This window comes from Pseudorasbora parva, chromosome 17, assembly GCF_024679245.1.
Source record: "Pseudorasbora parva isolate DD20220531a chromosome 17, ASM2467924v1, whole genome shotgun sequence".
Lineage (NCBI taxonomy): Eukaryota > Metazoa > Chordata > Actinopteri > Cypriniformes > Gobionidae > Pseudorasbora > Pseudorasbora parva.
In genome coordinates this window covers 18,191,614-18,218,224 of record NC_090188.1, presented here as the reverse complement: position 1 = coordinate 18,218,224, position 26,611 = coordinate 18,191,614, and the positions used below count along the sequence as shown (strand labels likewise).

At 36.7% G+C, this 26,611-nt stretch overlaps 2 protein-coding genes across 3 annotated transcripts; one reads left to right on the top strand and one right to left on the bottom strand.

Annotated features, from left to right (window-relative positions):
- Window positions 1–1,649: 1,649 nt before the first annotated feature.
- On the top strand, window positions 1,650–25,925 carry znf511 (zinc finger protein 511). Of its 2 annotated transcripts, XM_067420715.1 has the most exons (7): window positions 1,650–1,898; window positions 2,067–2,140; window positions 3,344–3,545; window positions 4,129–4,253; window positions 4,446–4,628; window positions 4,715–4,777; window positions 25,655–25,925. In XM_067420715.1, the coding sequence occupies exons 1-7, from the start codon at window positions 1,701–1,703 to the stop codon at window positions 25,722–25,724; spliced, it is 915 nt and encodes a 304-aa protein (XP_067276816.1). In that variant the 5' UTR covers window positions 1,650–1,700; the 3' UTR covers window positions 25,725–25,925. The 2 variants fall into 2 exon arrangements, with proteins under 2 accessions (XP_067276816.1, XP_067276818.1); XM_067420717.1 differs by lacking the exon at window positions 25,655–25,925 and having other exon boundaries at window positions 4,715–4,860.
- msx3 (muscle segment homeobox 3) lies at window positions 4,988–8,124 on the bottom strand. Its single transcript, XM_067420718.1, has 2 exons — window positions 7,550–8,124; window positions 4,988–7,106 (listed from the first exon to the last, which is right to left on the bottom strand). Exons 1-2 carry the CDS (start codon window positions 7,956–7,958, stop codon window positions 6,691–6,693), a joined length of 825 nt encoding a protein of 274 aa, XP_067276819.1. The 5' UTR covers window positions 7,959–8,124; the 3' UTR covers window positions 4,988–6,690.
- Window positions 25,926–26,611: the final 686 nt, after the last annotated feature.

The window sequence follows — 26,611 nt, the reverse complement described above, 5'->3', positions numbered from 1 at the left end:
TCAGTCATTTTTTTTTTTTTTTTTTTAAATAAATCAATACATTTATTCAGCAAGTATGTGTTAAATTGATTTTAAAAAATGATAGTAAAGGAGATTTATATTATTTGAAAATATGTTTTTATTTTGAATAATTGCATTTCTCAATGTGTCATAAATATAAAATATTAGGCTACATTAATTATATTCTATTTCAAATTGTGTTTCTCAACATGCCTTCTGTGTGCAGAACCTTAGTGCATTTTTATGTAAAAAAAACAATATTGTGTCCACAAATTCCTCATTATAATATATTATAAATGATTGTATGTCTGTCTATTTATCTTTGATGATCTGCTGACTAAATATTTTATGTTCTTTTTTATTACAGAACAAGAACACAGGAACCGAAACACAGAAACATTACACAGGATTTACGTTATACTACTGTTACAATAATAGTAGCATCAAAGTAAATAAACAAAAAACAATAAAAATTAACTAAATCAATTATCCAGGAAAAAAAATTAATAAACTAGAAATGTTTAAAGTATTATATATTCACTTTTTTTCTTTTTTTTCTTACAATTGTATATTAATATATTAATATATAATATATATATATAATATAATATTGAAGGTATACAGTGTCACATATCAATGTTTTCCAGAGACAAAATTAGATCAATTAACCTCGGAACTGATTCAATATTACAAATACTGATATTCAGATTAAATCACTAAATTAAGAGCATATAGCCTATATTCATTAAAGATGTTGAGATGAGATTTTGTCATCTGGAGGATGATGTCATTAAGGATAGGTTATGTTCGTTATTACGAAAAGGATATTGCAAAAGATAGTTGGGACAGTCAAGGACACAGGGAAAAAACATTAAATGAGTTTTAAAAAAATTATATAGACAGACAGATAGATAGATAGATAGATAGATAGATAGATAGATAGATAGATAGATAGATAGATAGATAGATAGATAGATAGATAGATAGATAGATAGATAGATAGATAGATAGATAGATAGATAGATAGATAGATAGATAGATAGATAGATAGATAGATAGATAGATAGATAGATAAGATTAGACCAATGAAATAGTATTGAGACCATTTAAAAACTAGACTATAACATGTGCTATAAGAAAAATAACATATCATTTTAAATTATTATTTTTTTGTCAGTAATATTGTATCCAATATAACGATGAAAGCGTCCAGCATCCCAGCGACCTTGGAAACTGACAGATGAACAGCAGAACAGAAATGACTCTACTGGCATCTTGTGGTTATTTTCTGCAGGTGCAGGTTTTGCTCTTTGCTTCTTTTTCTGCTTAGCTTTACATTAATCATTTATAAGTATTATACTGACTATCAGACATATGGAGGATTTTAGATCTTATTTTTATTAATAGCCTACCTTACGGAATATCAGACGTCAAACTATTAAATTGTCTGATTTCATGCACGGCCCTTGCCTTTTTTTTTTATTAAATGAGCTAAAGTAGTTTTTGGGGCCATAATAACTAAAACGCGTAAAAAACAAATAAAACAAAAAACAAAGATAGAGATAGATTACACTTGTTTGCATCGAAATACAAATCGTACTCTTCGTGACGTCAAGTGGCTTTTATTTTGAAAGGGCGATGACACGGAATCGCATTGGTGGGTTAGTTCGCACGGTTCGCACACGGAGTATGTTGACATTATGCTGCAACCCGAACTAATTGAACTGTTGGGCTCTGTAACACCAACATTTCTTGCAGATAAGATACCGGTTATTGAAAATAGAAAATATGCGTGTCTTGGTGTACAACAAGAAGAAGGAAGGGGGGAAAATACTGTTTCACCTTTTGGATTTAGACCTCAACGAGTTCGCATTGCTGTAGAAGATGAATTTTTTGAGGTTAATAGTTTGTTCGATTGATATACATTTAATAAAAGTTCCACTCCGCTGCCAATATATCAACAATTGCATATTTTCTCTCTCTCAATATGTTGCTTAATGTAAGAGTGACAAAGTTGATATGTTTACCAGTAAGTTATCCCGATATAATTAATGTTTCTTTAACAGGATGGCGACATACACCGGCACATGTACCTACAAGATGTTGTAACGTCAAATGTTTATGACGAACAACCTACAACGTAAGTCAAATAATGACTAAACAATTTATTATTCATAATAATTGGTAACGTTAGATCTTCTTGAGCTCTTACTATTCCTTGTTAAATCTGTTAAATAAGATGGTAATTAATAAAATAATTATCATGGCTATGAATAGTTGTTCAGCTCATAAAAAATGTTCTTGGATATTAATTATGGTCAGATGGATGTGATTCTCTGTCGCTGTCATTATGTGAAATGCTAAATTACTATTAATAGGCCTATTGTCAGTGTAGTTATTAGTATTGTTGTTAATGTTGTTTAGTAATCTGATCGGATTGGATCAAATCTTGAAAATGACTTGTTCAAAAGAAAAGAAAAAAAGGATTCTGAAATCAGATTATATCACAAAATTTAATCTTGGTTTTGATCTGGATCAAATCATTAGCTTGCATTGTTCAAAACTTTTTTAGTAAGATTGGGATACCTTTGATCCATAAATATCAGGGTTATACTGATCCCAGCAGAAGGGTTTTCAGGAACCAAAAAATGTATAAAACTTAAAAAATTGGCAAAATATACAACATTTGTAATACACACACACTCATGTTTTTTTTACTTTGCTCTTGATTATTTTAATTGTCAAAGTAATAAATTAGAAGTATACATTATTAGGCTAACTATCAAGCCTTTTGGTAGCCTACAGTAAAGTAAAAAAGTAAAATAAAATAATCACTGAACAGCTGTCAAACTAAAAATATTATATTAAAGTGTTTTTTTTTATTTTCTTTAAATCACTGTTTGTAAACTACATTGGCACAATCATAAGAGATGATCCAGTGAAAAGTTATTTGTGAGGGAATGCAAAGTTTCTCAGGTGAAAGAACGTAAAAGCACCCCCCCCCCCCCCCCATCTCATCTCATATTTTTTGCATCATCATGTCCCTTTAAGCATTCCGTAGAGCACTAGTAATCTCAAAAAGTGTGATCCAATCCAATTTTGCTTTGGAAAACCAGCACAAAAGTAAGATGGATTACCTGATCCTGCTAGCAAAACATGGCATTTCCAAATCCAGATAAATCTGATTCAGATTAAACTTTTTGAACAACTGGCCCTAAGTGATGTCATTGGATCTCATGAGGTGCTTACAACTGAAGATGTCGCTTGGAGTGAGGAGACATTTTGAGCAACATCCTCTTGCCTTGATACTAATGTATCACTAATATCTCAAATCTCTTCCCAGTATCTCTGAGTTCAGATGTCACATAGCTGGATGCAAGCAGTTATTTGACACATTGGAAGGGTACGAACACCACTACAATTCATTGCATCGAAATGTATGCTCCAACTGCAAGCGCTCATTTCCATCAAATCGACTGCTTGAGATACACATCTTGGAGTGGCATGACTCGCTCTTCCAGGTCATGGCGGAGAAACAATGCATGGTAATATCATTTAGTACCACCAGATGTTGTATGAAGTGCTATTGTCTCATCTTTCAAAACATGTTTCAGACTGTATACATATATGCATGCTAGATATAGTTTTATGTAACATTTTGATGAAGTCGATGAGAATTGCAGTCGCATTGCAGGCAATCTTGCATGAATTATTTGAGTATAGGCCTACCTACCAGATAAAAAAAAAATCATTTTTTGAAGTGCATATACTAACAAGAAATACATTTGATGATTTTATATTACTCTCTTCCTAGAAATACTTTATACAAATTATTTAAAGGATTGATATTCATCGATATTGTAATGATTAGTAACCATTAATTAAAATGTATAATGCTGCCACCTATTGGTTTCAACAGCAAGTTACATTAGATTCAGTGCGTGTTTCAGTGGCTTGAAACATTGAAGCTGATTTTAAAGGGACAAGAAATACCATTTATAAAAGTAAATATTATTACACTTTTCCTCCACTTTATACACACTCTGCCCTGTCACACTAACCAACAAATAGGCTACCATTCAGCTTTGTTACATTTTATTAAAATGTTTTTTTTTTGTTGCTTTTCAGTATGAGTGCTTGGTAGATGGATGTGGACTGAAATTCAAAACAAGCAAAGAAAGAAAAGATCATCTTATCAGAACACATAGCTATCCAGCAGACTTCAGATTTGACAAATCAAAGAAGAGTGGAAGGTTTGAAATGAATACAGAATGTAAATTGTGTACAATTTTAGAATATAGTTATTTTACTTTTGCACTCCTATCCAGTCACATCAGTATTTCACCCAAAAAGATAATTCATACCATAAATGTTTTTATATGTATGTGTAATTTTTTGTTGTTGAATGTATTTCTTTTTATTATCATAATTATGCAAATCGACAGAATACGAGAAAAAAAGACCCCGCAAAAGAAGGATGCACAAATGGAGGTTTCTGAAACAGCATTTGTACAACAAGAGAGCGTTGAGTCTATGGACTTTTCTCTGACTCCAGATCCAAAAAACTTAAAGACTGCAGAAACCGGACCAATGCATGCAGCTAGTATAAAGCCACAATATTCATACAAGTGGGTGGATATGGTTTCATATAAATACTTGATTAAGCTTCTTTACAATTAAGATTGAGATTGTTGATTTATTATCTTTCCTCCAGAGTTCCATCATCCATTTGCTTCGGTCAAGGCTCAGTCAGAGGCTTCAGAGGAAGGAGGAAAAAGTAGGCCAAAGCTTTTATTCAATGCAATCAATTGCATTCATTTGTCGGGAGCTGTATATTTGTAATAAAACTTGTAAAAGCAATATTTCAAAAGGTGTCTTCTGTCTTTGATATTATTAATCAGATCTAAAATGTATGTGGTCACATGTCAAGCAGAATATATTTTCGCATAGCCTATTGATTTCTTTAAATACATATTTTATGTATTCCAATAAGTGTTGACTATGTGTTTCGAGATCTAAAGATGCTTTAAAACGAATGGCGTATTGATTTGCTCTCGCTTAATGCTACAGACTTAAATGTGTGGAACTCGCACAAGTCCTATTATAAACTCGAGATGCATTAATAAAACGGTTATCTGAAGGACTTGTGTCTGAAATGTACCTAAGGATCCTTAATTTTTTAATTTTGCAGGCGAGAGATATAGCCAAATGCTTGACCATTTTATTTAAAAAATATTGTTTTATTCCGCTTTTTTTCTTTTCGTATATTTTTATTTTATACCTGAGCATATTCGTGTCTCTTGGAAATGGTCGTGCTGCCAATTTAGCGCTGTTTTTAAATGAAAATATATGCAGCCTAATCGTCCATCGTTAAACAAATTAATATGTGGAACGATGCGCAGTTTTACAGCTTTAACAAATCTCAGTAGGCTAGCGCTTTTTATTTAGGTTCATGAGAAACGTAAGAGATGAAAAGAGGAAAAATGGAGGATTGGGTAAATTTTGTATTTTAAATAATGACATTGTACACATCCGTCTCTCAAGATTTATTTTTTAATGCAAAAGATTATTTTTCTAATTTGTATATACATATAAAATATACAATAATTTACAGAAGATAAATGTAAACACTGTATAAATATCAGCAATTCTATTTGTACTTTTTCAAAAGGGCAATGCAAAATCTGTAATATATACGTGTATTTACAATAATAAAAATCTAGACATTAATCTTACAACCTAGCAAACTAGCATACATGTAGTCTACTGAAGGGATTATGGCTAAACAGGCGAAAAATCAATAAAAGGCCAAAATCCTCTGTATCCAACGGCATGTAAAAACGTGTGGTAGGAAATTTAAGTAAAATTATGGTAAAATGGAAGATGCTGTTTCTCTGCATCTAGTTTCTCTTCAATAAAGACCAAAAGAATAACAAGCATCATATGTGAACATAAAACCGGGTAGCTTGTCAAATTAATGGTGAAAAAAGAAGTATACCGGACCTATTGGCAGTAGGCCTACATTTCGCAAATTGTAACTATCTGGGTACAATCTTTGTAATATGCTACAAAATATTTGGTTTGAAAATACATGTTTTTTTAAAGGGCTCACAATGACTATCCATTTAGGCCGAATTTGGCAGCAGGCTAATGGAAAGTTGCAATTTAATAAAACAGTTGCGGTTTTTTTACTATAAGTTTCTGCTGTCAATCGCAACAAGCTCTTTAAGTTAGGAAAAAATCTTGGTAATAATTATAAGGGCATTTCTTTCATCTAAGAGCTTTGTTGGAACTGGCGCAGACTTCCGAGCACTAGGTGTTTTCTTGCGCATCACGCATCATCAACAAGTGATGCTGATCAACAAGTGGTACTTGCCACATCGGCGGTGCCCTCGGTAGAAATAATCTCTTGGAAATAGTTTTCTCTCAGACCAAGACAATCATGCACATTATGTTATACATGCTTCTAAGATCAAGTCTTTTGTATTCAGGGGAAGATTCATTGCACTTTTAAAGCCAATTTGGGGACTCTTACATAAACTGTATAGATCACAAGAATAATTTATTTTAAATTGGTATATTTGCTGTAGTTCTTAAAAAAAAAAAACTTGCTAATTCACTCGTCTTTTGACTGGCAGAACCGCAGCAGCGCCTATATAGACGGTGAATTGAAGGACGCTCTTCAGTCGGTTAAGACAAATAGTACATTCCGTAGGTCACTGGCCCACCGAAAAGTCCCGGTACTGGTAACGCAGGTCTCGGAAAAGAACTGGACGGTCCATAGAGGGGTGGAGAACCAACATGTGTTCCAAGTGGGAACGGAAAGGCGAACGCAGGTAATAATGGCTTGGTTGCAAGTTTCAGTTTTTCTAGTTCGGCCTCCTGAAGTCTTTTTGCCTTCGCCCGTCTGTTTTGAAACCAGATTTTAACTTGTGTCTCTGTGAGGTTGAGTGAATTGGAAAATTCCGCTCTCTCTGCAATAGAAAGATACTGTTTTTGACGAAATTTTCTCTCCAAAGCGAGCAGCTGCGAGGTGGTGAACGGAGTCCGCGGTTTTCGGTTGTTCTTATGCTTTCTGAGGGTACATGGGGGTGGACTTGAGTGCCCTGCGAGCAAACAACAAAACATAAAACACATCAAATTGAGAATAATTATACTGTATAGCCTATAGGCACTTGATAATGATTTTTTTCCATGCTACAAGTTTATTTTCAGCATTATCAGAATGGGAAATTGAGTTACAGCATCTAACGGCCTATTAAATGTTTACATTCAGATAGTATACAAATATTGCCCATTTTCATTCAAATACATACACAAATTTGTCTTAAAAAGGAATAGCAACTTTCAGGTAGCCTACTAGTCAATTACTATATTAAACTTTTGGATGACATCAAAATCCTCAACACACATCACATTCGTTTTATTTTCGTACAAAAATCTAAATGAGTTTTATTATATTTACATACAGCCTATCTATTAAAACATGAATGTTTTAATAGATAAAAACATTAAGTAGCCTATCATGCCTCATCACTGAGCCACTCACTTGGCGGAGAAGTGTACGAGGGTGTCTGAAACCAGCCGGACTGCCCCTTGTCATTTAGTTCTTCCATATCTCCTCTCTTGCAGTCGGATAGGTTGGAGACACTCTCCACTGGGATCTTTCTGTCTGCGTAAAGAGCCATGGGCGAGAGCCTCAGCCGCTCATCTGCACCGGATGTCGGAGATATAATACCAGATTCAGATGACGTGTATAAAGTCCGTGTGCTTGTTCTGTCTGAAATTAAAGATTCCACACTGAACGGAAGACTAAGCGCCTTGCTTTTACATCCTTTGACAGTCGCTTTATCGTTGGGTTGAGCCTCCTCTTTGTCCGCACTTTTGCGTTCCTGTAGTTTTCCTTCTTGGGAGAGTGGCCCTTGAAAAGAATTCATCATGGATGATAGAGGGGCCATACAATAAGAATATATGAGTCGTCCTGAATTCTACTCGTCCACCAGTGCCTTTCCCTCTGCCGTCGCGCTTTTGCGACGCCCGCCTCGCTCTCCTAGCAGAGCGCACTCGCAGCTATAAACTTCCAAAAGTTCTCTTTTTTCCCTGCCGCCCTCCAATCGGCGTGACATTTTACCCACATGACTTTCCGCGTGCTCGTCCTGATTGGTCAAATAAGTTTCTTTGAGACGTCACAATGATTTTGAAAGAAATGTTGCATGGTTAATCATACTTGTCTTGCCGAGGTGGTTTATTGATTGCTCTGGGGGCTCCAGTCTTGGAGGCAAGGAGCCATTTGAGAAGTTTTGTTGCAATTAACCAGAGGGGATGTCTGTATAGCGGGCCTCCGTACTCATTAACTGAACTCTTATTGAAAACATACAGCGAAACAAACCACTTCCTTGGCCTCTTCGTCCACAATTTCTGGTAGATTTTCTTTATAAAAATCCTGGATAGTGGAGAAAATATTTCTGTCGCACATAGCCTATATAGTATAGAATCTTGAACTAAGGCGGGTGTTTTATATATATATATATATATATATATATATATATATATATATATATATATATATATATATATATATATATATATATATATATATATATATATATATATAATATACAATTGTGGTAGCCTGGTATTACATTTAGGAAACAAAACAATTTTTTTTTTTTTTTTAAATCGCACCAGGTCTGTTGTAGGCTACGTCAAACACAGAACTGTTTAGGAGAGGGAAAAACAGCTCTCAACTTTTTTCCGTAAAGACAAAATGGCAGGACAAAATGATGTGACTGAACTGACGATGATTTTGTCACGCTGCATTACAGCAATTTAAAGCTTGTCTTGGCCCTTTAAGACTGCAGAAAGCCTCCATTGAGGCGCAACTGGCAACCCCTCACCGTAAGTCAAAGCATTTCATAACGCAGACAAGCCCTGTTTTGGAAGGCGCCAGTCTCGGCAAGATCAAAAAGGAAGCTACCTCAGGGAGAATATGCAACAGTTAACTCCACTTAACCAATTGTCCTCGAAGAGTTTAATGTCAAGGCAATAGCCAGAGGGCAATCAGTTCCCACAGACAGCGCGCGCCACTCTGTTAACTGTTGCCTTACTATGTCTCCCTTTAGAAGGGTTAGACTTGATCATTTTTTATTATCAGAGCATGTTTACTTAGGAGATTTCTGCGAAAGAATTAAATGGAAAATAAGGTAGTATAAGCCATTAGCCCAGTAAAGTTTCTTCCCATTAAAAACGGATTTAGACCTTTGTGCCAACAAGTTAAATTAACTAGCTTAAATTAAATTTAGCGACTCCTGTAAATCGCCTATAGGCAAATATTCATTTTTTTTTAGCATTTTAGTTTTAAAATCCCTATAAAAATACGTTTATAAAAAAAGTGTATTATAGGCTATACAATGTTTGGTTTTATTACTATCCAAGTATAGCCTGCGACCTTTGTGGATCATGACATTTATTTGATCAGTTTCAAGACTCGAGGAACCATATTTCTTCCAGGACGTAGGCTATTTAAACATTTAGCTATAAATGATATTAGAAACTTACTATTTTGTGTGCTCATCTCGAAAAATACCTAGCACCTCAGCTGTTATTAGATGAGCAATTTATACGAGGGCCTATATTAATCGGTCAAAACTGTGGTTTACTGATCATTATATGATTAATATGTTAAAATTAAGAGTTGCTTGTGCAATTTATTGGGCTAATATTTGATTAACAATTTGTTAAGAATAATGGCAAATGCATACCTAGCATTTGCTACCTTTTTCAAAGGGGCGTGTAGTGGACTTGCTCTGTCTTTCAAAAAAAAAAAAAAGTTAGCTGATTTTTCTCCTGATCCACAGTGCCTGCTCTCGGTAAGGCGGTATTTCAGCGAAATCTTTGGTGAATGTAATTGCTAGGCCCATGTAACCTCCTCCCATGAGAATACCACTCCAAGTGTTCTTCAAAACCATTGCACATATTGAAACATTTACGAAGGAAGTGGTTCTCTGATTTATTACAAAGCAAAATACTGTAAGTAGTGTGTCTATGTGCTACTCATTACCCCCAAATGGCAGAAGCTGACAGGGTTAAGATGTGAAAGAGCCCAAACAACATTCATATTTATATGTGTATAGAAAATAGTATAAGATTATTATTCGCCTATACAATTTTTTAAACAACAATATAGTAACGGTATTACAATTATTCCCCTGATTAAAGCATTCCAATACTTTTTGTTTGAGCCTTTAGCTTACCATCTACCTTATTAATTCAGAAATATTGGAGTTGCCATAAAGGATAAATTAAATATCCATTGATGTAGCATTGTGTGAGACATTATATATTTGCTTTTAGATGTGTGTATATATATATATATATATATATATATATATATAGAGAGAGAGAGAGAGAGAGAGAGAGAGAGAGAGAGAGAGAGAGAGAGAGAGAGAGAGAATATAAAATGAATGAATGATTGATTATTATGGTATTAAGCCAGACATAAAAAAAAGCCAAAAACCGGTACAGTGAGCCACAATGTCCTCATTTTTGTTAACAAACCAGGATTTTCATATTCTTACAGCAGTGTCAAAGTTGATCTGTTAAAAGACCACATTAAGATTTCTATCTGAAGTCATCACTGTTGCCTTTTGCTTCTATATAGCTATTAAATAATTTCCTTTGCCGTCATCCTAGGACGTTATTTCATCTCAGGGGAATTTAATGTCATGTGTAACTTTCCTCCAGTCTCCCTTGACTCTCAACCTTTTTTATTGAATAATTAATTTTTCCTGTTACTCTTCTTGAGGTTAGTATAATTGCTTGAAATGTAAACACACAATGTTATTCTTTGGGAATCCCTCATGACTTGACTATTGCTCTGCCAATGGAACAATTGCTCTTAAGCAGTACAATACTGTTTATGTTAGTCCTCTGTGCATGAGTTCAAAGTTTTGCAAAGATCTGATTCTTGATGGAATGTTTGCCTATGTCCAAGGGGGGTTACATAGATTTCTCATGCATCCTTAGCTTTGATTCTCATGTTTAAAAAAATAAAGCCAAGCAAAATTCTATGCTGATTGCTGAGAGACTCTTGTGGTTGGAAAATGCATCTTCTCAAAGGGAAAATTGTTGGGAAATGTTGTGTCAGTTATAAAGTGATACATTTTTGTTTGTGTTCGAAACGTAAGTGTTCAAAAACAGAAAAAAGTACAGTTAAATAAATAAATACTCCAGATTTACATTAAATGCCTTTTTTAGAAGATATTAAATGCCTTTTTAATTCCAGTTAGATTAATAATTCAGATTCATGCCAATATCTTCTATGATTCAATAGCATTAATACACAGATGTGTGAAGTATAGTTAAAGTTGAAGTTACATTACCATCATCTTGGCCAAACTGACATTAATCGTTCAAGACTTTTTCATACCCTCTCCAGCCATGCTGACATGCTGTACATTGAGCCAATCACATATATGTGGTTATGCCAGTACAGAGAGGACAACCCCCTCCTGACACACACACACACACACACACACACACACACACACACACACACACACACACACACACACACACACACACACACACACACACACACACACACACACACACACACACACACACACACACACACACACACACACACACACACACACACACACACACACACATATATGCCCTTTATGAAGTTTAAGGTCAAAGAACTATCTCATCTCTGTGGTTTTACAGCTCTATTTTGTGATCTCATCCTAGCATGTTAGTGTCTTTCTGATCTGTGCCTCATTTCTCTTTAGACCATGAAAACCTTTGAGAAAGCTATACTTCTAAGCATATAAAATCTCAGACTGTCATCTTCACAGATTTCCATCTTCATAACCAAGTCTACGCTTTTCTGTAGTTACCGCTAAAATGGGCCGTCTATAAACATTAAATCTTGAGGCATATCCGTACAGATTGTATTGGCATCATGTTATGATAATCATAGGCATTTAGACGATCAAAGAAAATCTTTGCAGAGGTTTCAAAGGGCGCAAGTAACCATTTTAAATGAGATCAGTGTTTTTGAATACTCCAAGGCACAGAACTTGAACTTTTGGCTTCAAGGTTTTTGTTTTTTTAATCAGATCTTGTTCTGTGGATAATACTTTGGCTTGTCAAGATCAATTTACATACGCACATTACAGTAGTCCAATTTTTGAGTGTTTTCCTCTCTGTATCAAGCGGTGCCTTAGTGGGGTGCAGTCTCTCTCCATGGCTCTCCTTAAATTTGGCTACTCTTCAGCCTATTGTGCATATAAGGTTCTCACCCAAGATTTAAGTTTAGATAATTATAATTTTATTTTTCCATTTTGTACGTCTATATCATTTAGTGGTACGTAGGTTATTGCTTGCAAAGATTTAATCCTGTCAAATCCCCATAATTATGCAGGAAAATGTTCAGAATATTATATATCGTTCCTATTATCTTTTGCATTTTTATACATATACCTTTATGAAGAAAAAAAATCCCCCTTGAAGTATAATCTCACAATGTTTGGCTTTAGGCTTCCAAAGTGGTGCCCTGTTTCAGAGATTTCCGCCTTTGACTCCAGAAGACATTTCTGTCACAGCGTGGAGGCAAGTAAACTATGTCAGAAGTCATTACAGACCTTGAAAGCAGATCTGTCCTTCAAGGTCGCAATGGAGTAGGATGGACATTTTCACAGTGTGACTGAAAGTTGGCCGATTCAGTGCAATAATTCAAAGACTTAAGTCAACTAGAGGCTGAAATGCAAACAAGTATGAGCAACTACACTAATTGTACCGCTTTAAAAATGTTAGAAACTGTTAGTCTAAAATTAGTATGCATTTAAATAACTCTTGTTGTGTTGCCAGGGCAATCACAACAGTGGAAATCAAGTTTTAGAGTATCCATTTGCTTAAATTCTAAAGAGCACTTTGAAAAGTCAACCTCAGATAAAGTTGTTGCTACAAAGCGCATGATGTCCATTAACTGACCGCTTGCATGAAAAATCCAGCAAGTGGCATCAAGCTCCAACAGGATTACATCTGAGCATTGTTCCTGGGTTTTACAGAGACAATTGGAACCTTAAACCCTTGTCAGAAGCACAATGGGACACAGTTATAGCCCTCTGTGAAATGGTGGCCAAGATGAAGTGTTGATGTGACAGAAGTAGGCAGAGCACAGCGGCTGTATCCCACTGAGGGAAAATTAAAACTATCATTTACATCTCACAATCGTGACTTTGCCAAGTCTGGGGAGAATTACCTCTTGGATAATGGTTATTGCTGTATCAATGGCAGCAAACATGAGCAGCAATTGAATCCCAGGCCTCCAAAAAGTGTTATGTAAATGCTAACAAAAACTATATCGCTATATTCAGGGTTTCTGAAGTGTCTGTTACAGTTTAATTTTTATAATTGTTTTTTTGTCGCTTTTCTATTACTGTTTCTATTCACTGAAGCATTAAAAAAAAGTTTATCATTGTAAGTTTGCATGTTGCATTCAAATTATCTTGAGAGGTGATGCTTTCTTACAAACCTAACCTAAAAAAAGGTGCTTATAGATCTTTTTGCGATACGCAAGAATTAATATTCTTTTAAAATAGAGATTGTCGTCTGTTAATATGTAGGCTTGTTTAAGATTCCCATGTGTGCATATTTTAAAGATTTTTTGAGCATGTTAAGGGCCCCCCAAAAAGAGTGAAAGCTGGTTGTTTCTTAAGATATGGGGTATAGAAAAGGGCTAGGGTCGAGTTATGTCTTTAGTAGTATTTCTTCATATTCTGACCAGAGCTCTCTTGACGTCTTTTTGAACAAGAACCCAATAGGTTGTTACGAGTGAAACTGGTTGAGGTCAGGCCTCATAAATGCTTAACTACCCCGAAAGGGAAACTACTTTGGCAAGTTGGGCTTGTGTTTATGTCCATGCGCATAGGGTTTCCTTAAGATTTTTTACTCTGCCCAGAGGGGGCACTTAAAACAGAGGCCTCGGGTGACACGGATAAGTAGAAAGTATCTTGACCTTTTATTTGACTTAACAAGAGCTTGACCTGACCCAATCAGTTTAGGCTAACATCATGGCCCCAATCCTAAAGCCATTTGACTTCCCCACAGAAAAATCTTGCCTGCTTTAGCTCAACTGTCGCACTCATGTTTTCCAACAATTATAAGGGTAAGTCGCCCATGAACTGCTGAGCATCCCAGCTGAGAGACTGAACCCACCACAGAGCCATGAACCTATTAATGCAGCCTGTCTGCCCAGACATTTATATACAAATTGATACACATTATTTTGCATGATTAAAAATGGTAAGTTCATGGTGTGCAAATAAAGATGTGCATATCAGGAATATGCACAGTGGTATATTGTATTTAGAAAATAACCCATTTGCCTACCCTATTCTGAAACTCGATCATAACATCATTTAAAGCAACATAACTTAATGTATCTCATCCTTCCAGGGACATCATGTAGCTGGTTTATTGTTTGTTATCTGGCAAATGTTAATAGCTACAAAGCACAAAGAAGAAGAAAAAAAAGGAAATTAAACAATTAGGTAGTGAGAAATGGAAGTGAACACATACCATGTGTTGCGCCATTCATTTGGTTTTCATTTAATAGGGGTTATTTCATTTATAAAAAATATTTCTTTTTTGTTGTAAAAATGTATGCTTTTATGAGACAATTAGATTTTGTATATTAAAAAACTGTTAATCAAACGTACACATTTTTATTAAAGGTGTAGTTTGTGGTATTTATTAGGATCTATTGACAGAAATGCAATATAATAAAGGATAACTATGTTTTCAGTGGTGTATAAAGACCTTACATACTGTTATGTTTTTATTATCTTAGAATAAGCCATTTCTATCACCGCAGGTCCCCTAACAGTGAAATTGCCATTTTGCGGCGTCATGTTTCGACAGCCCTAAGCGGACAAACTTTTCTACAGAGTGCTAGCTGCAATCTGCTGTCTCAGAGACATTTTTGTCATGTGTCGGCCACCGTAGCTTTTCTATGTGCTTCAAAAGGGAGGGGTGAGCGTTAGACACTTGCAATTTACAATCTCACCACTATATGCCACTAAAATGTACATTCGGGGATTTATAAACACAAATATTGCTTAAAAGTTTTTTTTTCTTTACCTAAAATTATAGTCACAATTTACTCTCCCTCGTGTTATTTACACTTCTGTATGACTTTAATATTGTTCCTTTCTTTTCTTTTTTAATACAATGGGGTCCAATGATGTTTGGAACCCGACATTCTCATGAAGGTAAGTAAACGTTGACAGAATTGTCATTGTTGGATGAACTATGCCTTTAATGAGAGGATATTGCAAGTCGATTTTGAGAAAATGAGATGTGGTTTTGCAGTGTCATTTTCATGTCAGGATCATTTACAAAGCATGCTGTGAGGGAATTGCCGAAATGTTCAAGTTTATCAAATTTAATTGCATACCCTGACAGACTAAGCATATTTTTTCATTTACTGGCATTTGCAGTCACTTTCTCCTTTTCTCTTTTTTACTACTCCAGTGGAAATGTAATATCCATAACACTAAAAAGCAAATGACGCTTAAGGTGCACCACAAAGATGACAGTGGACAATTGAGGCAATTTTTCTGGACTCTAGCTGTGGATTCGAGCCGAGATTTTTGAGGGAAAGCAAAGGACAATGAGCGTGGTCACATGGTTTTGACTATTGGGATGAGAAACTAATTGTGGCCATTTTGTGGTTTAGTGAGGAACCAAGAATGTGACCACACATTTGAATGCACCATCCACTCTCACTCTGTGCAATGGCTCTCTGTATGAAGCAGTGAGTCAGGTTTTCACAAAAGTGTGAATTATATTTTTGGGTCTTCAGCCTAAGTTTGATTGAGGTCTGACAGAAATCCAACACTTAAATGTTGCTCAGAGCACACTTCACTATAAGCAAAAATGTAGTATTCAATTAAAAGGGGACTGCTCTTATGAAAACCTTACTAGTCAACCACTCCTAAATCATTTGTCTGTATGTCAGTATTTAAAGCCCTATTTGTCATTAGAAAAACTGCTAATTGCAATTCTTGATACTTTAAGGAACATATTAGGCTGCTTGTTTACAATTAGAAGCTGTCAAGAAAAGAAGTCATAGTCATAGCATCATTCCTCAGTTTACTCGCAAAGAAACCTAGAAACTACAATGTTTTCAAGCCAGATCAAGTCCTCCAATCAAAGGTCCATCCATCAAGAGTGCTTTTAAACATGAGATTGATTTACCTGCTAACACTTATTAAGCACTTGAGACTGAGAGAGTGTTTCAAGCAGGGAGATTTCAGAGGCTGGGGAATGCAAGCACCTCACAGTGAGGCTCTTTAACAGGTACTCACATGATTTAAAGGGTTTACTGCGATTACGAGTGAGACAGGGCCTGAACAAATAAGTCAGCCTGATTGTCCTGAGATTACAATTTCCAAGTCCTCCCATGAAACCCAGAACAAAGAGGAGGGAGGAGAGCAGAGAGGCCCTCTGAATAAACAAGCCTTAAATTCTCACTGAATCTGAGCTGCGCCACATTTATGAACACTTCAAGCAGCCGTGCTCTCATCCGTACCATACATACAGAGAGATTCCTGGTGGTGACCATAAAAACATAGAAATGAGAGCAAAATGTTTATTTTACACTTAGCGGAGGCTTGTGTTTTCATGTTGCCTCTTTTGAAATGCAGACTGTGGGTTGGAGGGGTGGAAAGAGAGGGAGGGGGTTGCGGGAGGATGAAAGCTTTGTTGTGCTTGGGTTTAATGAGCTGGAAAATACAATTGCACTTTTCTAACTGTGAAAATTGCTTTGAGGGCATCATAAATTAGCTGCTGGGAGATACTTCAATTGACAATGCTTTGTGTGATTCCTGCACATGGCTCTCTATGTGTCAGGCGGCGCCTTCAGAGGGATTCAGCCGAAAGAACGCGAGGGGATCCGGGACCTCAGTGCCCGAACAGTCAACTGCTTTTGATCCCTTGAAGTCTTTCAGATGAGATTATCCAAAGTGGTATACAGTGGAAGTCTTGTTAAACCTTATTTTATGGGGGACATGTTTGTTAAAAATTTAGTCCAGTTGCATTCAACAAATCGTGTTTTTGTAGCTTTAAAAAGATAGTTCACCCAAAATGGATATTCTGTCATCCTTTACTCACCCTCAAGCCCATAGGACTATCGTTCTTCAAAATATGTTTTTGTGCATATGAAAATCATTTAGGTCCAAAATAACCCCACTGACTTTTATTGTATGGACAAAATTTCTTAAAATATCTTCACACACCGGTGTAGAACTACATGAGGGTGGGTAAATGATGACAGAATTTGTGTTGTTTGGATGCACTGTCCCTTTAAGAACATTTCCACATTATACAAACCTCCAAAAGACAGCGTTCCAAACAATGAAAGATGGAACCTTGCATAAAACTGAGACTTGTGGTCGAATGTTCTCAGTCATGGTCCATATTCATCTACACAGTACATTTCGGGGGCCTCGACCACAGCACAGTAGAGCTGTCCATTGCCTGCAGGCCTGCATATCTCTGCATTCTAATGCGTTGGTCCCGCTGGGTTTTTAACTTTTGCTCTGTGTAATTGATGGCTTCCACACTCCGGCTGAGTTCCTCGCCCCTCTCCTTGGCGATTGTTGGTATATTTCTGTGGTTTTGGGCTCTCAGGTCTGTTATTGTTCTCACAAATAGAAGTGCAAGAGGGGGCTGGGGGAGTTTCGAAGAAGTGCCCCCCTGATATTTAGTCAACTCCGAAGGGCACTTTTCATTCTGCCTTTGCAAGCTTGGCACATGCCTTCTGTTACTAAGTGGCTTTGCATTGAAAGACTCCACAGCTTCTATTCTTCGGCCCACTAGGTGCCCAGACTTACAGCTCTGGCAGCTGCTGGGCCCTCCAAAAGGCTCTATAGAGTGCTCTCTGCAGGTGTGCTCTCCTGCCAGAGCAATTTCCAATCAAAGGCCCTTTTCAGCCCACTCAATGGGAAGCTGACTTCGTATGTGCCACTGCTCGAGAGTAGCATTCACAATGGATGCCTTCTCTAAACAACATTGCTCATATGGAGGACTGCCACTCTGCCTTTTTCTCTCCGGTTTTTCTGTCTGCGATCAGAGCCAGCGGCTGGCGCGGGCTGCTTTTTTCGGTATAGAAGACGGGCAGCTTTTTCCCCCTGCAATTATCAAACGAGTTGTTACACATTACTCATAAGGTGTGGCTCTCCCCTCCTCTCCCTCTCAAAGGCCTCCTCTGTTTTTCTGAAGAAACTGCTGGCAAGCTGAGACATCTATTCATTTGGCTACTTGAGTGTAATTGCCCGGCTCTTTGAAGCCTGTGAGAGGCGAGTGATTTCGCCCCTGCCCTTGGGCGACGGTGGCGACATCTCCGGCGACCTCTGCGGTCGGCGGAACACCTCCGCCAGGGCAGCCACCATACAGAGCGGGAATAATGCTGCCCAGGCTGCTCAATTTCTCCTCCTTTTCATCTCTCCCTTTGAAACTTTTATTAACAACAGCTTTCACACTCATATCAAGAGGCTTAAGTAGACAAGGGAGCTGGACTCCCCGATGCTGACGGCCGAAAGTCACCACTGCATGACTTTCCTTTACATCAGTATGGTTTGGAGTGGGGGCCGCATTGAGAAAACACAGACTTCTCAGTTCACACCAGTGTGCCTGCTCCCCCTCTGCCTTCGTGTTTTGCGTGTCATCTGCGATGTCAAAGAAAAGCGCAGTTAGTTGTTTTTGACATAACGTGTATCTTAATCACGTGTCTTCTCTCTGAACTTGTTTCTTAGATTCTCTGTGGGTTCTTTTTCCTTTTTTAGATCAAAGACAGCTGCATTTTTTTTACATCGCTGGCTGTTTTAAAATATTACCCATTGTATTAGACTGCATGTCTTGGTATGACAAATAGCAGTGATAAAAACGCAGTTGAGAAGCATTGCATGTGCCAAGAACAAAAATCTAGGATGGGACAGCCTTACCATAGACAGCCTGGAATGCTTTGAAACATCTGAGTGCCTTAACTAATTAAGTTTGGTAAGTAGATGTTATCAGTTCTGGTCTAATTTCACTAAGTACTTTCGGAGGGTTTTCTTGAATCAACTCCACTTCGTGTTATTGCCTGCCCAGGGCTGTTTACTTTTCTCTTAATTACATTCACAATTCGATAGGGTGAATTACTACTCTATTTACTAGTTACCTTGGAATTTAAGACACACAGTTTAAGGTGATGGAACACAAATGGAATTACATGTGCTTTAACTTGCGTTACAATTTAGCACAACAACTTGGATTAACAGAAACTGGGGGGAAAATGTAAGGCCTTGTCCGTTCAACCATCATGTAAGAAAAACAATGAAAGAATATCTAATTCGGCCAAATGACACAAATGTTTTTCAATATAATGTTAAATAATACGTGTGTTTACATTATTTTATCATTTGTATTTAATATATTATGTATAGCCTTACTCACAATTAACTGTATTAAATACAATATGTGTCCCAAGTTATAATCAGATTCCTGTCAAATTAGCCAACATTTTCACACTTCCATTGCAGGTTACATGTAGAATATTTCTTCTCATGGGTATTCTGTATTTTGGGGGAAATATAAACCTTCAGAGCTTGTTATTACCACAGATAGAAGTCCTGAAGGATAAAGATGGAGACCAGGTAGACACCAGACAGGCAGGTCAGACTCTCTCCACTGGGCCCTTTGAATGCTTCAGCAAGCATGATGTCACCATCTAAACATACTTTGTCTTTCTGTGCCTGTCTGAAAAAGGAAATAAATGAAATCTCCCCCACAGCCCAAAGCCAGGCATAATGTAATGCAAAAATGTATGTCTCATGTGGCGAACAGATCTGGCTGTTTGACTAATTCTGCGTAGTTGTAAACAAGTTCTACAATTTTTTTTAATCTGCTTGTTTAAGCTGAGAAGGTGAAATACCTTCTTAGTGTGATATTTAAGATCTAAGTTTGCTGGCAGGGTGTACTTTACACCACTGCCTGAAGACATTGTGTCCTGTCTCATGCAGAGAAAGAGAGAAAAAAGAACACAGGGCTATTATGGGTTTGATCTGGCTCCACAAGGCTCTGATGATAGTCTCAGGAGGGTTAGGAGGTCAAGAGATGCTTTCATAGTAGCATGGATAAAACTAAGCCTCGGGAGACGACAGATTGATGAGACTAAATGATATCACAGACTTTGTGCAAAGTATTAAACAAAAATACATGTAATGAAATACCGAGAGGCAAGATGTCTACATGTCGCCATTGGATGGACAGCAATAAAACCATACAGGGTTATGAATATTGCATGCTACTTGTATTATTTGCTTTGAGGTTTTTAAGAGAGACGCATTTCCTGTAGCCAAGTCAGCTGGTAACAATTTCAAGACATATTAAAGCAAGTCTTTGCCAAAGAACTTCCCTTTGGGATACTTCGAGAGGCTACATAAACCAATAATGTAATTATAATCCAGTTTAGTAAGAATCACCAAGTTCTGCATTATTTATATGAGGCACAGTTTAAAAAGAGCCCAAGCTTCCCTGTTGATTTTTAGTAGCTTGTTTTATTTTAATCCAGGCCAGTAAACTGCACATCTTCTCAGTGCTAACTATGGGGTGCTAGACTGTCTTTTAGTAGAAACATGATCTTTCACAACGCTGTAGCCTAAAGACAGAATGTGATGGACTAAATTGATAAAGTAAGCATCATTAAAGTGATTAAAACTATTATAAATATTTAGCACCATAATATAACATTTTTATGACAGTACATTTGTATTGCTTCAACTTCACTGGCGTCTATTTGGTAAGAGAATGTGGGTCTTTGCCATGTAGAAAGCAAAGGAATGTTTGCGGACAGTGAAAACTTGGGCAATATTCAGCATAAAATACAGTTTAGTGCAAACGTCTGTTATTTGGCTTCGGTTTCATCTGAGTGGGTATGTAAGAGCTGTACAGCATAGTGTTCACATGGGGCATTCGTTATCTTAACAAGCACCATATTTGACCCTGGTTGTATGTTTTTCTCTGTATGTCATGTCCTATTACTGACTCAAATGGCCTTAATGTTCTTTTGGTGGAGCCTTTGAAGAAACACCAGATAAGCAGAAGCGAGTTATTGATTGTATGTGGGCCTACTGTTTCGTCTATCATTAGCCAGTGATCTTTAAAAATATTTGTATTAATTATCACAGATATAAACCCCGGACATACGCATTTTTCTGTTGTCGCTGAAGAAGAATCTTGTTCTCATTTTACACTGAACTTTTTGTGTACATGTTTTGCATTTGGCCAGCGAAACCATGGCTCTGTGCACAAACCATAGAACACTTATCTGGCTATGTGCATTTCATTGTTTCCTTGCTTTATTTGTTACAGTATATAAGCACACAATAAGTTTCCCTTCACTTCTGACACAAGCAAAACAATGGTGATGAAAATTGTGCATGGAGAGTCTCAAGTGATAAGCTGCCTTGTTGGTCTAGTATTGTATGTGGTTTTTGCAGACATGTAATTAGGGTTTCTGAGGTCTGGAGCCAGACAATCCCGGGGACAATGGCTCTGAACAATGTGCAGAACGGACATGTGAACCATGCCTCTCCCTGCCTCATCACACACAGGGATGTCCAGTTTAGTGTAATGACATACAATTAGAAATAGATATTCTACGTCAACCGCTTGTTGTGGCCACTGACTGTTTAACCTGGCATATCTGTATCTAAAACCTAGGTTAATCTGCTCTGAATGAGAGAGAACTTTTGAAAGACTCTTTGCTTCTAATGTTATAGGGAGTAGCAACTAGAAACTCAAAGTAAACTGACGTAAAGTGACGATATGACTATTCGATATGATAATGTTGTTTCATTTGATGGTTAATTTAAATTACCCGGTTCAAACAATAAATAAATGATTCACTGATTCCACCCCCACGCAGATGAATGAGCAGGATGAGTCTTTTTTTTTTTTTTTTAGCAATCTATATTAGAATTTATATTACAATGATTTTACACAATATAATAATTTAGTAGATTGCAGATGTTCAATTTAAGACTTTCAGTTTTATTGGTGGTAGCTAACAAAAACACGTTCTAGAGCCTACATTTAGCTAACATTTATAAGTTATGAACGTAACTTAATATTTTTAAGTTTTAAAAGGTTACTTTTGAATGTTCTCTTTTTTATGTTTTACAACATTTTCATTTTGTTATGCGAAAGTGTTTTGCAAACATTATGGAAATGTTACTTTTGAATGCTCTGAACCTTCTGAAAAAATAGTAAGATTAAAAAAACCACAAGAAAACAGACGAATGTCCAACTAAAAAGTATAACTAGCACCAACTTTCCCTCCATTTTTACGCACTTCTTGCCAAAACCATGGGACAAAATGGCAAATGATGTAGTGGTCTTTTAATGGTCTTAACCATTTTAATCACAAATCAATGGTCAGGAAATTAGCAAGAATTGCACAAATACTGTAGATAAAGTAGCTTGGCACGGAATAGCCTTCCCGCACTTGCAGACAGCTTTTACAGGAGGAAGTCATTGTTGTTTCACTCAATGTTAATGGCTTCAAACAGTTCAAGAGTATTTGAAAAATGTCTCCCGGTTTGTTTGAGTTTAATGTAAGACCAAATATTCATTATACGGTTCAAATCTGGCCTCTGACCAGGCTAAAACATGAGCCTGAAGGACTTGTTCTCTTTGTATTTTGGGCAGGAGCATTGTCTAACATCTGATCATTACGCTTTAACAACTTTTCAATTGTGGGAAGCAAGCCATTCTGTTACTCCAAAGCATTAAATTACTTTTCACAGTAAAGTAGCTCACCAACACCAGCAGCTAAAAAGGCACCCCACAAAATGACACCTCCATGCTTCTCTGTGTTAGAGAGATTCATTTACTATTACATTTCTCAGCCGATTTTCGAGGACACTGCTCTTGAGCATCAAGATGCAACTTGTGTTTCTTCATACACAACTTCCCATATTCTGCCAAAAATGTAATTCTTTCCTTTGATGTTTTTCTGCAGAGAGCAATGGCTTTTAAAGTAGTGCATTTGCTTATATTTTGCTAATTTCCTGGCCAAAATTCTGTGGATAAGACAATTAAAAGTTTAAAAAAGTTTAGCTTTTTTTCCCCCATGACTGCAGTGCTACTTTTTTGTTTAAATTGTAGCTTCCTCATTTTTGGAAGTATATTTTGACTGTAGTTTATGATTTTGCTGGTGTGTGTAAATTATTTCAAAAAATAATAAGTACATTCCTTTTCAGCTTGACTTTCTTTATAAGCACTGCGTCGTAGATATCTTGATATATTGGCGACCAATTTGCTCTGCTATTGTTAGTGATGATGAATTGTTGTCAAAAGAAATTGTATAGCTTGCACTTACTTCTGCTATTTATTCAGGACCTCATGATGTGCACTCATACTCTTTTATGCCAAATCCTTTTAAAACTGACCTTTATTTTGTTGTCATATCTCTGATCATGTTACATGCATCTTTAAAATTTTTCCATGCTGTATGTGAAGTTTCCTTGGTTCATCCTTGTCTCTGTCAACATCTTTTAGTGCTCCAAATGGATCTGACATAAGCGCAGAATCACTCAGATTATTGTAATATCATACTTGGGTTCCTGCACTGGAAAGAATGCCTTCATCACTCTTGTGTTTTTGAAGTGCAGCTCTGTTTCTGAAACCCTGCAGCATGTAAGCCCAAACTTCTCTCTAATCAGTAAAAGTAAAATACATATTCGGGAGACACCTACTCGGCCGTAAACAACCCTGCTTCGTATTAAGGGCTGTTGGTAAAAATGTCATTTTTTGAGTACTGTTTCTATTGCCTTTAAATCAATTGGTTTTGTCACGTCCTTCAGGGCTCAGTTTTGGTGCAGAGCAGCCTGCTTCAATTAGTCTGATGGAACCCATGTGGCTGCTATCAGTGCTGCCATCTTCTCCCCACGGTCTCGGAGAAGACTGGCTCCTCTCCATAATAAGCAGAGAGCAAACACTCTCTCTCGCAGTCTGTAATATCACCCCACACCTCTGGACTACACCTCCAAGCTGACCCACATTAAAGCAAACCCAAAGGTTCAAAAGGGACCCGGCTACTTCCTATGCAGAGCCCTGTAGATATGAATTACTATCTCTTACTCAAATAGAGTTAAAAAACTCTTCAAAGGTGAAAAGCACTTCAAAATAGACATAGCATAAGTCTGTGATATTAAACATTTGCGTGTTTAGGGGTTAAGGATAATATGGGGCTCAGATTTGTTTAAATGAATGTAGTAATGAGTACAAATCATATCATTAGTTAAAAAGAAAAAAATGGTTTGCAAAAGTTCTCTAATCTGGACTTTCCACATGTTCTTTAAAGGGACAGTTCACCCAAAAATGAAAATTTGATTTTTTTGTTTTGTTTGTCTGCTTACTGCCCAGGGCATTCAAGATATAGGTGACTTTGTTTCTTCAGTAGAACAGAAATGAAGATCTTTAAGTCCATTCATTGCCGTCTGTCAGTCGTATAATGCATGTGAATGGTAACACATAAGAGTATGAGAACTATGAGAGTAAAAAAAACACTCACATACAAATCCATGTTAAACCCTGCAGCTCGTGACGACACATTGGAGTAACAAATCTTCATTTGTGTTCTACTGAAGAAACAAAGTTACCTATATCTTGGATGTACTGGGGATAAGCAGATAAACATCACATTTTCATTTTTGGGTGAACTATCCCTTTATGGTTTAGGATGAAGAAAACAACATACCGAAAACATTGGCAGGTGTCCTCTGTTTACCTATTGCCATTTGGCAAAATTAAAAATGCTAAAATCTTCATAGTTACTTTTTAAAGATCTCATCATGAAAACGCTTGTAAATTTGTGGTCTCATTGAGTTCACGAAAACATGGTCTGATATAATTACCGTCTTAGAAACTTGATTAAATTTTGTCACCCACACCACTTTTGTAAAGACAGTTTACCAAATGTAATCATGGTACAATTAAGACCGTTTAAGTGAGGACCCACACTGACTCAGACTGTGATAAGGCTTGTTTGATTGGCGTGCCTGTATACACAGAGACTATGTAGCCCGGGGCAAGAGAGTGAGACAGGCAGCAAGAGGCAGACGCTCACTGAGAGACTGACTGTATGGGTCACGGACGCTCCACCGGCCGTGCAATCCATTGATCTCTAGCCCCTCTGCAGCCGTGGCACCAGTCCAATTAAAGTGTGAAGGCCTGAGGCAGCATGAGTGCCATCATTTTAAATGATAAATAAGAGCTAGCTTAGTTATTTTTGAATGTTCAATGGTTTCTATGTGCATGATATATCTCAATTTAGATGTCTCAATAGGAGATTCAAGTCTAGGGAACCTTTAAAATGGTGACGTTGTATTAATTTAGTGATTTCTCATTATTCAGCAAATTGTCTCCAGTGAAATTTGTTTCAACAATTGAATGTAATTTTCTCAAATATTGTGGAGTACAATATGCTTTCTACACACACTTTAAACGGCCGTTCATAACATTTTGGGACGGTGCACACATTTCTTTCATAAGGATGAAAGACCAAAATTCATGAAATCTGATCTTTCTGTTGCAGGCACCATTTCATGCTGGAACAGCATGATCTCCACTATAATTCAGAGCCATTGGAATGGATGGGGCTTTGACACGCAAACAAAAAATCTCTCTAAAGTAAATGTTTCTGCTCAAAGCCAACTGTGATTTGAAATCCCATTATCAAAGCCAACTGTGCTTCGGAGCCTGGACAGCTTGGAGAATCATGTTGTGTTATGTACTCAGAGGAGTCCTCCTCTGCATGGTCTTTACTCAACTGAGACGACTGCTGCTAATTCACAGTGCAAAAAACACTGGACAATGATTTATCCTACCACATTCAGGATTCATTTGTAATCCAAATGCACGGTTGCAAAGGGACAAAAAGCTATTTTCTTTTTGCTTTGGATCACTTGTTAAACTGTGCAAGATCAAATGCAAACAATCTTGACTATGGCACAGTTTATTTTCATATAGGCTCTATCAGTACATTTACTGCAAGCTTGATGTCAGTCTAGCTCAGTGATAAGCCTACCTAGAGATTTCATGTTTCTAAAATAATAGAATTACGATTTATGTCTTATGACTTTGAAGCACTTAGTAAAAACATTTTGGACCCTGAACAATGTTTATTTGCTGTTAATTCATTAACCTGTGAATGTAGTTGTTCAAAACAAGAATTCAAGTCAAACTTCTCTGTAGGAACATTTGAAGATCCTGACAATATATGAATAAGGGTTTCATACTGGTGTTTTGAGGATGTTTATCAATCTTGATAACGTTGAAAGAAACTTCTATTAATATTACTGCTACAGAACGTTTAGAGAACAGGAGAACAGTTATGAGAACATTCCCTGTATCCAAAACTTTGAAAGAACTGACGATAGTTTGCTTTAACCTATTTGTTGTAAATGATCATTCAAGTACTTTGTAGTAGTCATTAAAGAAACATATATAAATGATTCCATGTAAAATATATTTGGAAGCTTCTGTCAACTAT